At 37.1% G+C, this 13,808-nt stretch overlaps 1 protein-coding gene across 1 annotated transcript in view; it reads right to left on the reverse strand.

Annotated features, from left to right (window-relative positions):
- Nucleotides 1-376: 376 nt before the first annotated feature.
- Nucleotides 377-13,808, reverse strand: part of KCNA7 (potassium voltage-gated channel subfamily A member 7) — a 28,022-nt gene continuing 14,590 nt past the window's right edge. Inside the window, exon 2 of the mRNA XM_032237654.1 lies at nt 377-1,267. Within this exon, the coding sequence (XP_032093545.1) occupies nt 377-1,267 (891 nt within the window). The remainder of the gene's footprint in view (nt 1,268-13,808) is intronic.

Genomic DNA, 13,808 nt, shown 5'->3' on the forward strand with positions numbered 1-13,808 from the left:
ATAAGGATGGTAGGTAACGGGGTAAAGGGAAATAAAAGAAGCAGAAAGAGCCTTTTTTGATGACTGATTACAACTCCCAACTTAGGAAAGAACAATATGGCAGAATACAGTATGTGTTTGTTGAACTGCCTCTTTGTGATTTAATTCATTTTTCTTATTATATATAGTCTGATCCTTTGGCAGCCCATTGTAATTTGTCCCATTCCAAACCCTCCCCTCTAAATTAATCTCTGAACCCATTACAAGTTTTTAAGCACAACAACAGGTCAGACTTCTTGCTCATGGCCTTATTATGCAGAACTTTCAAGTTAAATACACTGAGATGAAGTAAAGAAAGTCATGTAGCAGACAAGAATTGCTTGGGTGGATGAGATGATCAAACTTGGGTCACAAGACGTTTGTTGGGTGCTTCTGAATTGCCTATAGGTACCATACCATCTAGAAATTCTGAATTGGGTACAGTAAGTTCTTTGTCACCATGTTTCTCTCTATGTAGAGCTTTCTCATGAATATGAACTTTTCTCTGGATGGCAGCAAGTTCTGGGGATGGTGGTGGGGTATATGGGCATGTTGTAATGTGGGTGTATTGACCTTGATCTTCACAATCAGTTTCTCGGTGATAAAAGTAGCTGAAGTTGGAGACAATGACAGGTACTGGAAGTGAGATAGTGAGTACTCCAGCAATGGCACAAAGAGACCCCACAATTTTGCCTCCAATAGTTTCAGGGTACATGTCACCATATCCTACAGTCGTCATGGTAACCACAGCCCACCAGAAGGCAGCAGGGATGCTGGAGAAATTTGATTGTTCATGATCAGCTTCTGCAAAATAGACAGCACTGGAGAACAAAATGACTCCAATGAAGAGGAAGAAGATGAGCAAGCCCAGTTCCCTCATGCTGGCTTTAAGTGTCTGACCTAGGATTTGCAATCCTTTGGAGTGTCTGGAGAGTTTGAAGATTCTAAAGACTCTCACCAACCGGATGACTCTGAGGATAGCCAATGACATGGCAGGTTGACTTACCCCACGCTGGCGTGCAAACTCTGTACCAAGGGCAACAAAGTAAGGGATGATAGCTATAAAATCAATCATGTTCATGATATCCTTGAAGAAAGCTGGCTTACTTGGGCAGGCTAGGAATCGCACCAGGAGTTCAAAGGAGAACCAACAGATGCAAATGGTTTCCACAATGAAGAAAGGATCTTCAGAATGAGATTTTGGTGGCATTATATGCGGCACACTGCTATTCAAATGATGGTGCACAAGCTGTGGAAAGGAATAAAGGAAAACAGAACAACTTGATTAATGTGACTTAATTAATCTGAAGGATGTGAAGTACAAAACAATGATTTCAATTAGAAGAGATGGGCTAAATTGGTGAGCATATTAAAGCAAGTTTTTTCAAACTGGCAACTTAAAATGTGTTGACTTCAATTCAGTGGTGGATTCCTACCTGTTCGGACCGGTTCGGCTGAACCTGTAATAGTTTTGCAGCCTGGGTTGCTGGAACCAGCAGTGATCCAGGCCTACCACGCCCCTGAACCAATTGTCCAAGTGTGCCATAGGTACCGGCATCTTGTTGTTTGCTTTTGTGCATGCGCAGAACAATTTTTATTTCACTGCACATGCACGCACAACGCACCCACAAGCAAACCGGCAGTAGTGCCTGCCGGAACCCACCCCTGCTTCAATTCCCAGAATTCAGGGAGTTCAAATCCAGAAATCTTGGAGTTGCAAAGTCTGAAAAATGTTACTAGAGATTACAATGGAAACACACTCAGAAGGCTCTACAATTGAAATGGCTAGGCCACCATATACTCTGCCTAAAAATATCAATATTTTTCCAAAGACAAATATGTTATGTGCCCATATATTGAAGTCTTCACAACTGTCACTTTATCATCATAAACACTTCCCTTGAATTATATTTCTACTGTACAGGTAGTCCTTGATTTAGGACCACAATTGAGCCCAAAATGTATGTTGCTAAGTGAGACATTTAAGTGAGTTTTATGACTTTTCTTGCCACAGTTGTTAAGTAAATCATTGCAATTGATAAGCTAATAACATGGTTGTTAAATGAATCTGGCTTCCCCATTGACTGCTTGTCAGAAGGTCCCCAGAGCACTACAACTGTCATAAATATGAATCAGTTGCCAAGCATCTGAATTTTGATCACGGAACTATGGGGATGCTGCCATTTTTGTAAGTATGAAAAATTGTTATAAGTCACTTTTTTCAGCGCCATTGTAACTTTCAACAATCACTAAACAAACTGTTGTAAATCGAGGACTACATGTTGCAATTTTTCCTAGTTCATTCTCATTAGCATGGCCTGCCCTTTGATTAGACAATAAAATTAATGAGGACAATAAAAGTTAATAATCACCAACCATGTTACTATGCTCACTGATTTTTCCTCAATTTAGTGTGCTATAATGTCTGGGATTGCTTTCTTTATCACTCCCAACTGGAATTGACAGAAGCAGCCAATTTTGCCCCATTTTATGACCTTTCTTGCCATAGTTGTTAAGTGAATCATAGTGGTTGTTAAGTTAGTAAGATGGTTAAGTGAATCTGTCATATTATATAGAAATAGAATAGAATAGAATAAAATTCTTTATTGGTGAAGTGTGATTGGACACACTAGGAATTTGTCTTTGGTGCATATGCTCTCAGTGTACATAAAAGAAAAAATACATTTGTCATGAATCATAAGGTACAACACTTAATGATAATAAACAACAACAACAACAATATAATCTGCTTTCCTCATTGATTTTGCTTGTCAGAAGTTCACAAAAGTGATCCTGGGATCATTGCAACCATCATAAATTCATGCCAGCTGCCAAGAATCTGACTTTTGATCATGTGACAATGAGGATGTTACAATGGTTGCATGAAAAATGGTCATGTCACTTTTTTCAGTGCCTTTGTAACTTTGAACGATCACTAATTGAATTGTTGTAAATAGAGGACTATCTGTACTTCAGCATGCCTAAATATCTTGCTATTATCAAGGACAGAGGGCTGAAATGAAGTCTTTCAAGCATGTACCAACTTTATTTGATGCTTGACAGTCATCTGATATGATTTCTGCAGAAATTAAAAAGCAATCCAATTGTACAATGAAGGGAAATGTCCAGGACTCCATTCTGCACAATGAACAAGAGTGCCCAAATAGAACAGGGCCAGTGTACAATATCGTATTTTGAAAATAAACAGAATATGTTTCAACATTTAAAGAGGGAGGACTCAAATCACCACCACTTCAAACTCTTTCTATTCCCCCATCCAGAGCTATTCCAGACAAATTCCCCTATTTCCATCACCCTGCCACATTGTTCCTGCATCTAAAGATGAAACCAGGAGAGCACAATATTTTACATCTCTGACAGAAGGGCAAGGTGAAGTTTGCCATACTGTATTCCCTTCATGGCTGTTCGGAGTTCTGGCTCAGGCAATGACGTGGAAGGATGGAAGGTAGGTTAGAGATTTTTAAAAAACTTTGATTTACCAGAATGGATTCTTGGCCATTGTTGCATACAATATGGTTAGTCAACTGGCAAAAAGTCTGAATTGTGAAGCAGAAATCTCCTATTTGATGAATCATAGTTCTGCCATTAACTTTAGGAGTAGTCTTATATGAACCTGTCTCTTTCCCATCTGCTATGTGGGTGATGGGGGTAATCATGTAATAAAATTTACAACTAAATCATGCATATGCAAAATTCTGAATCTTATAAAATGCTATACAAATATTAATTTTTTTTCACCCTATGCATTGCACATGTTACATATTCTTGTGAGATAGAAGGGGAAAATAATATGAAAACTGATGCGCTCCAAACTTAATTCAAGAAAACAGACTGGGGTGTGGGAGTGGGGAGACAGATTTGGAAAGAGATGGTAGAGAATATGGGATACTATGTTGGTCCAGTTATTTGCAGAAGGAATCAAATTAAAGTGTGCCTAAAGGCTGGAGAAAAGCAGAATGTCAAGGTCAGATGTTTCTCCCATCTCTGTCCTCTGGTCAGCTCTGATTTCTTGCCTCTCTAATTTTGACTTCTGTAGTGGGGCCTGCTTGTTCTGCAAAGGAGGGAAGTACCTGTTAGTTGTCTGGAATTTCTAAGATCAACATGGACTTGGAAAAACCCCAGGACTGAACTCTGTCTGTCTGATATGTTTCTAGAACATGTTGAGAATATTTGTTCAGCACATCCATATAGTCATATCCCTGGGCTTAGGATATAAACAAAAGTATTTTTACTTCTTTGCATTTTCTACACAGTCTTTTTTGTTTCATTAATATTCCATCAGAGGGTTTGTGGCAAATCCACTGACATGTCACACACCTCTATCTATCTATCTATCTATCTATCTATCTATCTATCTATCTATCTATCTATCTATCATCTATCATCTATCTACCTACCTACCTACCTCTCTCTAGCAAAGGAATTACATTAATTGCCTTCAGTCAGCTCTCTATGCTCAGATCATATTATACCCTATTTTCTATTTAGATGTTTATGTAATCAAATTGACATCATCTATCTATTAGAGGGAGGTATCAGCAGACTTAAGAAAATGCTAGGCCTTGCAGAAATGCACAAAATTTTCCATAGGCTGGTGGTGGTCAGAATCCCCAAGAGTCAGAAAGCTCCAATTGGAACTGCATATATTAAAATGGGGAAAATATCAAATCCAAAATGCAGGAATAGAATGACATTTGCTAGAAAAGAGTGCAGTTGTCTGGCATTCTGAAGAAGAAAATTCCACATTGCAATATATTCTTACTTTTCATGTCACACATATTTTACATAATACTTCAAAACACATATTTATTAGTTTCTGTGCTATACATTTTTATTTTTTGTGGATCATTATTTTTGCCTCCTCTGATCTTTTAAAAGATACTCCAATAAACACTACATAGGCTACATAGTATATATTGGGATAGATCCACTAACTGCAGATGCAACTACTGTACAACTATTTTATCCCTCTTTTCAAATCTGCTTTAATTGTAAGGGACTATGGATGCATTCTTAATTTCCATCTCCTACTATACATTCACAAAAACCCTGCAAGATAAACTTGAAATAAATAAATGATACAGATATTTACTTATTTGTAACCCATCTTTATTATTTTTACAAATAATTCATTGAACACTTCCACAATTCAAGAATATAAGGAAGAGAGAGAAAAAATATTTTTACTAAATTTAAAACATTAGCTACCTTTAAAAAAAAGTTTATAGTGAACAAAATGTTGAACTCAGCACAGTTATTTTAAAAAGTCACCACTGAAAACGCATATTTTTTTTTGCTAGAAAAATCAGGCACACTCTGAGTAGGATTAAGATTAGGATGCAGCCTAGGGTTAAATCCCCACAGATACACAAATGTGCTTTCCTCCCTTCTTTGATGGAAAAGATATTGAAATAACTCATGCTGACCCACAGCCTAGCATTACTGCATCTCAGCAAAAAGGCCCAACACTGAAATGTAATGAGGAGTGGCATCAAGTTAGCAGTGGGTAGTTTTTCACTTGTCCTTCTCCCTTCCTGCATTTCCTACCATCATGAAAACCAGCCCCTCATTTTTCTGCTGAACATGTGCTGGAGAAGGGCAGCTTGGAGATGGGACCATATGCAGCAACAGTCAGTTCAAATGGAGGGAGCAACAGGGTGATCAAAGCCCCATCTCTTTTTAACACAAATCATATGGATTGCACATACATGTGCTGAACTTCAATGGCTTAGTTCTGCCTGCCATTTTGAAGCCACTTATCATCACTGTGGATGTTCTTGGTTGGGTGTTCATTATTATTATTGTTATTATTATACAATTGTATCACAGCGGCCAGTTGTTTCGCCGGATTTGGCATTGGTTACTAGTCGGGCCCCATCCAGGGGCCTAGGACGTCGTAAGGTATTTTTGTAATATGCGTGCAGATCCAAGCAGTGCGACTTTTTGCATTTGACTGATGGTGATTTTGTCAATGTTTAACTGTTTTAAATGTAATTCCAGTGCTTTTGGAATAGCACATAGTCAGCCAGATGTTCAGACTGGATTTGACATGTTTGTCTACCAAGGACCGGGATGTTTGATGGTGTTATAGATATTGCCGCAGGATGGAAGCTGTTCCAAGTAAAGCATAACCTTCTGCAATTGATGGCAAATTTGTCAATACCTATGGTGTTCAAATGGTGCTCCAGTTGTTTTGAGATTGATCCCAAGGTACCTTAGAATCAGAATGTTCAAGTCTGATAAATTTAGAATTTCCAAATAGAGAGGTAGCCATTTAGATATTGTTCCAAGGGCTCCAATTACAATCGGGACAACAATTGGTTTCTTTTTCCACAGTCCTCAATTTGCAATATATAACTTCAATATGTATGTATGTATGTATGTATGTATGTATGTATGTATGTATGTATGTATGTATGTTGCTTATCTTCAATTCGTGCCTCACCAGGTATTGCAATGTCAATGAACCAAACTTTTTTTCTTTTCAAATATTGTTATGTCAGGTGTATTGTAGGCCAAGTGCCTGTCAATCTGAATTCTGAAATCCCACAAGATCTTGACTTTTTCATTCTCTAGAACCTTCTCAACCTGATGTTCCCAGTGCTTTTTGCTGTACTCAAATCCAAACTTCTGGCACAATTTCCAGTGAATGATTTTAGCAACTCGGTCATGGCATTGTTGGTAGTCAGTTTGTGAAATTTTGCTGTACCCACTGATCAAATGGTTGACTGTCTCATCTTTCTCATTACAGAGGCGACATTTGCTATTGGTGGTAACATACTGAATTTTTGAATTCATGTAATTTGTGGCTAAGGATTGTTCTTGAGCTGCCAAAATAAAGCCTTCTATTACTTTTTTCAGTACTCCTGATCTTAACCATTTCCAAGTTGCTGTTGTTGATTTAATCTTCAATTTGATTGACAGTCTGGATTGGTAAAAACTTAATATTTCAAGTCCTAACCAAGAACCTAAGAGCTGTTAAGGTAATGTCTGAGTATATAAGAAGCTCTGAGTCAGGTGGTTTTTTGCAGTCAGAATATTCAGGTCTGATAACTTCAAAATTTCCATGTATCTAGACAACCCTTTGGGTATTGCTCCAAGGGCTTCTATTACTATTAGTAAAACTATTGATTTCTTCCTCCACAATTGCTCAACCTCAATTTGAAGATTGTAGTATTTTGTTATTTTTTCTAGTTTTTTCTCTTTAATTCGTGCATCATCTGGTTTTGCAGTATCAATGAATCAGACTTTTTTATTTTCCACAATATTGATGTCAGGCGTGTTGTGGGCCAGATGTCTGTCTGTTTGGATTTGAAAGTCTCAGAACATCAATTTGATGTTCCGAGTAATATTTGCTACATTTGAAGCAGTGGTGGGTTCCTACCAGATCCTACTGGTTCACCTGAACCGGTAGTGGTTTGGCGGTCTGTGTCGCTGGAACTGGCAGTGGCCCAGGTCTGCCATGCCCCCAAACCTGTTCTCCAGGCAGCGCCATTTGTTTTTCAGTTCTATGCATGTGCAGAACAATTTTAATTGCAGTGTGCATGCATGCACAGCACGTATCAAGCACGTGCATGCACACACACATGTACGGCATGCACACAAGCAAAACGGCAATAGTGGCTGCCAGAACTCACCCCTTATTTGAACTCAAACTTCTGGCAAAGCTTCCAATGTATGATTTTGGCAACTTGATCATGATGCTGTAAATGCTTGATCATGATACTTGATCATGATGCTGTTAGTTTGTGAGATTTTACTACAGCCACTGATAAGGTGATCCACTGTCTCATCTTTCTTGTTGCTTAAGTGGTATTTGCTGTTGTTACTGACATGTTGAATTTTAGCTTTCATGGAATTGGACTGCAGGGCTTATTCTTAGGTAGCCAAAATGAAGCCTTCAGTTTCTTTCTTTAGCACCCCTGATATCATCCAGCTCCATTTTAGCTTTGTATCTACCTTTCCTTCAGTGTCCTTCAGGTATTGACTGTGAAGGCTTCTTTTTCCAGTTAGAAATGCAATGCTCAATTGTTTCATTTTGATATTCTGCTTTCAATCTTACTGTTTTCAAGAAGTTTCCCTTGAAGTTCACCTCCTTCAGCAGGGACTCTCTTACTTTTTTTACATAGTCATTTAAGCAGTGTTTTCCACTTCTACAGTTTGTTTCACCTGTAAGAGTTCTCTGCCACCATGACATCTAGGCAATTACAATAGATCAATATCACTTTTTGGGTGCAGAGTATGATGAATTTCATTAGTTTTCTTGAATTTTAATCTAAGTTATCAAGTTCTAGCTGAGTCCAATCAATTATTCCAGCTGGGCATCGCATTACAGGCACTGCCCAGATGTTAATTGCCGTTATGATATTTCCTCCACTTAGCTTTGGTCTCAAACTTTTCTGGACTCTATGTATTTTGTTGTAGTAACTTCTTTGACTTGGATGTACAACATATTGAAGCTTCCAAAACTCCTAAGTAGTTGTACCATTCTTCTGGTGTTACTGCTTTTATCAAGTTCAAATTCATCATCTTCAACAATTTTTCCTGCCTTAACAACAATTGTTGCACATTTGTCAATGCCAAATTGCATCTCAATGTGTCTATTAAACTCCTCAGTGCCTTTCAGCAGTGAGCTCAATTCAACTTTTGTTTTTCCAAGAAGTTTTTAATCATCCATGTAGAGCAAATGTTAAATTTTCAACCTTTTTTTGCCAATTCTTACCCACAGTTTATTTTGTTCAAAATGCCTGTTAGTGGCACCATCGAAAGTACAAATAACAGAGTCATTTTGAATGACAAAATGACAATGAGTCATTTTGGAAGATTTCTCGTTTGAAGATTTGTCAAATTCACCAAGTTCTTCTCCACAGGCCATCAATTTAGTTTGCCAAAGTGTTATGGAAGTCTTCAAGAATTTTTGGATGTTGCTGCTAATTCCAAAAATGTCTAAGCATTTCTCAATCCAGTTGTAAGGGCCCACATCAAATGCTTTTTTATGATTAAGCCAGACCATGAACAAATTTGTTTGTTTTTTCTTTGAATTCTTCAAAACCAGCTTATTATCAGTTGGTCTTTGGTTCCTCTTGAATTTTTGCAACACCAATTCTGTTCTACAGGTAAAAAGATATCCATAAATTGCTTTGCAATAATGCCTGTAAGTAATTTGCATGTTGTTGACATTAAGTGATTGGCCTGTAATTTTCAGGTTTATTTCCCCTTTCTACATCTTCTGAATCAAAAACGTTCTTCCAGTTGTTAGCCATTTTTCACTTTCTGATGTTTTCAGAACCTGATTCATTTGGTTTGCTAATCTTGTATGCAACCAGAATCCATGCAGGTCCAGTTTTTTTCCAGTTTTTTATATTCTTTGCTTGTTTTGCAACATTTCTTTTGTTATGTGAACATCTTCCAGTCACTTTCAACTTGCTTGATCCATTTTGCTTCTTGCTGTTTTCCAAACAGGTTCTTCCAAAATTTCACTTTCAAGTGTCTTATATAAATGATCCTTTTTTGCTTGAAATTGTGTTTTAGGGACTGACCAGAAGTACCTCAATGAGACAGACAGAAAAAAACATGGGTTCTGAAGAGCCTCACATAAATTCTGTCTGACAAACTGATGCTGATTGATCTTCGGATTGGAACTTTCCTGGAGAGAAAGTGAAGAAGGAGCTGCGTCTCATTATACCCAAAGGAATGTAACAGGTTCCTCATAGGTCAGAGATTAGCTCTCTGAATCAGCGTCGGGGGAGGCAGCATGGCTGCTATCAAGTCAGGGGCTTCTGGACTAAACATTTGAGCAGGAGCGGTGTATGAATGGAATGTGAAACCTGGTAAGAAGATTTAATTAACCAATTGGCATAAATCAGAATCTGGAAAAGGCAAAGAATCTTGTGAGTATAAATAATATTGACGGATAAATTGGGATTTTGGCAGAAAGAAAAGAAAGAAGGGGGGGGAATTGTGTTTCAAATCATTAAGCCCAAATAGAACTGCTTGTTTTAAATAACTTGGAGACAGAAATGACAAAACAGGGAATTGACTAACTCATTGAAATACAAACTTTGAATTTTGGATTTGAAAAGATTGTGTCTTTAAAAGAGATTAATTGACAATTGGGAATTCTATAAAGGGAAAGGATAGGAGAAACGAAACTTAAAAACATACCAAGGAGACTTGCTTTGTTTGAGTTTATTCTAATATGCATACCTTAAGCAACTAATCAATGAGAGGTGGAAAGTAACAAGGAAAAAAATCAAGAAAAAGCACTATTTACTCCACTCATAATCCTATCTTCTCTGGATTTAAAACTGGATTAAAAAATATCGCGCTGTATTTCTGGGAATCATCGAGTTGACGCAATATGGAACCATTTGCCAGAGCAAAGAACAAAGAAAGTGAAGTGATTAAGATGGCTCCCCCTTTTCTTCCTGTCCATTTTAGCTGAATGGGAATATGCTGGATCAGAATTGTGAAATAAGAAGAAACCTTGGAAAACCTGGAACTTAAATTATAATTAACTGTATAACTAATTGTAATCTTGGAACTGGACATTATGGAAAGGTGGGAATTTGAAGATTTATGTCAAATTATTAAAAAAATGCATAAATCATTAAAATTAAGCCTAAATAGAATCTTGAAGTTAGAAACTGAGGAGATGCAGGAAATGAGGGAAGAAGAGGGGGAGGGTAATGAAATGGTAGAAATGAAGGAAAATAAAAAGCAGACAAAAGATTTCACTGGGTTTGACAGTGGCATAGGGAAAATTGAAAAGGGCAGATATGTCCCAACAAAGAAAAGGGAAGAGACAGGAGGAGAAAAGAAAGAGGGGGGAAAAGGAGTGATAAGAGAAAAGAGGAAGAGAAGACAGGGAGACAGAGGATATGCCAAAAGATGCAGAGTGGGTGGGGAAGAAGAAAGATATACCAAGAAAGAAAAAACAGTTTAGAATTTGGGATAAAAGACTTACTAGGAAGAAATCAGATATTTAGAAATTGTTATGTGGAGAATATAAAGTAGAGGTATGTGATTTATTCTTTTACATGCTAATTAAACTGAGTTGCTAATTGATTGAATATGATAATGGAAAGAATTAAACATAGGTCAAAATCTATGAAATATAAGAATTCTTAAGATGAACAAAAGTGAAGTGTGTATTGCCTGTTATTATACATAACAGACTAGCAGAATTCTAACGAGCATTGAACAGCAAGGATTGTTATTTAAAGACAATTAAATGTAAGCTAAGTTAAGATATGGAAAAATGGAGCGGGAACATGAAACATACTTATAATGGAAAATTATTGAGATATAAAGACAGAACTAAAAATTGGGGCATGTAATGATATATAACTATACAATATTATGAATAGCTGGGAATTGTAACCAGGTCCACATTTCGGCCAAAAATAGGTTGGGTGTGTGTGTTTAAAAATATAATTGCTATATATGTATACTTTTTGTTTTTCTTTCAAAAAAGGGGGAGGATATATGTTAAAATTAAAGATGTTTAATGAAATGAAATTATAAATACCATCAACATAAAATGGAGCCCGCTCAGAAGCTGAAATACATCAAGTAAATGAAATGAAAAGTGGGGAAGAAAGTAAAGGGAGGAAGAGAGGGTTAGGAAAGAGAGGGGGAGAGGGGGAGAGAAAGGAAGAATGGAAAGGGGAGAGAGGAGAAGGAGAGGGGAAGAGGAAGTAGAGAAAGGATGACAGAGGGAAGAAAGGAGGTAGGGAGGAGGAGGAGAGAGGGAGAAGAAAGTGATGGATAAGGTACAAATATGGTCTATGGAAAAGAGCAGAAGAGCCAATAATCATTCTTGGGGATTGATGGTAAGATGAATTGGTGTAAATATTTAATAATATAAAACAATGTTGGTTACTTGTATGAAAATGAAAAAATAAAAAAACTTTTAAAAAAATGGACAGATTGACATTAAAAATAAAAGAAAAAGAAGATACAGAGTATTTTCGAACATGGGGCTTGTTTTATAAATGGTTGGACAGTAGACGTAGAAATTAGGAGGGGAAAATATTATTGTATATTAATAATTTGATTCAGACAATACACTGTTCACTAAGCATTTATGTATGTAATGTGAAAATATATAAATAAACTGTTTAAAAAATGAGAGTATTTGTTTAGGCTGCAGCCTGAATTATACTAGATTTCAGCTATTTATTCAACTGTACTAATGTTAAACCCCTGGTCCATGCCATCTGTAAGTTTAAATAAAATGATAGGCTATGGTAAACAATGACATCTTACTGATATTGCAATGAGACCAATATAGTGATCGTGACACTTACCAAAAATATAGTTTAGGATTAGAACACTTGGACTATCACTGTGTTTAGCTCCCTTTTAATCCCAACATACATGTCTATACCAACCAGAGTGTCAGGATATAGTTGTAAATAAAAGGCACTTAGGATCAAATTGCATGAGTCCACAAATTCCTGAGTGAACAGAAGCTGTCGCCACCAATACATGGTAAAAAGTTAAACACAAGACCCTTCTGCAAATTCCAATGCATATCACTATGTACAATAGTTTAAAGTTTGAACATAGTGGATGAAAAGTATAGATACTCTTTCAGTTTAATACTTTGTAACACTCCCTTTGACAGAATAACAGCTTTACAATATTTTCTGTAACCTGCTAAATATCTTTCTATTCTTGCTTTTGGATTTTTCCTCATTCTTCTTTCTAGAGATCTTCTAACTCAAAAAGATTTTTAGGTCTCCATCAGTGATGGGATTCAAAAATTTTTACTACCAGTTCTATGGGCGTGGCTTGATGGGCTGGCATGGCTTGGTGGGGGTGGCAGGGGAAGGATACTCCATTCCTTCCCCACTCCAGGGGAAGGTTATTGCAAAATCCCCATTTTCTCCCGATCAGCTGGGACTTGGGAGGCAGAGAATAGATGGAGGCGGGGCCAATCAGAGGTGGCATTTAACGGTTCTCCGAACTATTCAAAATTTCCGCTACTGGTTCTCCAGACCTGGTCCGAACCTGCTGAATACCACCTCTGGTCTCCATACAAGGACTGTGTTATGAGATCTTTCAACCGATTTTCAGTAATATTTAAGACTGGGAACCATGAAGGCCTTTCCATAATTTTTATCTCTCTTTCATGATTGGTATGAACATTATTTTAGATTGTTGTTTTATTGAAGTATCCACTTTTCAGCTTAGTTTCTTCATTAGTTTGTTTGAAAACAAACAGTAGTTTGAAGACCAAGAAATATATCTATTTGAATTGTCTGAAAATTGGCCAGATCTGCAAAACAGAATCTACTGATAACTGAAAATGGTCTGCTGAAGGACTTAGCTGACACTGTATCCACAGTTCAGATCTGCATGGGCGAGCTATCAGAAGGAAAGCAAACTGCAGAGAATGAGACCTGCTCATTGGTTTCTGTGTGTGTGTGTGTGTGTGTGTGTGTGTGTGTGTGTGTGTGTGTTCCTCCCAAAAGAAGAAATATTGTCTGTTTCACTATATGTGTTATACATCACTGCATGCAACAGGCAGGTCATTTGCTCATTTCCTGCTTTTAATCAAATCTGGCCATAATGGACTTCTTACTGACATCTGGCTTTACTGTTGGTCTTAAACTCAGACCAGCAAATCTGATGCTGGTTCTACCACCAGCTTTTCTTTTCTTATCATGCTCTTTCATAAAGATATTTCTAAAACTGAAAAAAAAAGTTTTCAAGAGACTAAAGAAAAAAAGCTGAGAAGAATGTTATTTTTTTGATCGTCA

The sequence above is a fragment of the Thamnophis elegans genome, chromosome Z, assembly GCF_009769535.1.
Source record: "Thamnophis elegans isolate rThaEle1 chromosome Z, rThaEle1.pri, whole genome shotgun sequence".
Taxonomy (NCBI): Eukaryota; Metazoa; Chordata; class Lepidosauria; order Squamata; family Colubridae; genus Thamnophis; species Thamnophis elegans.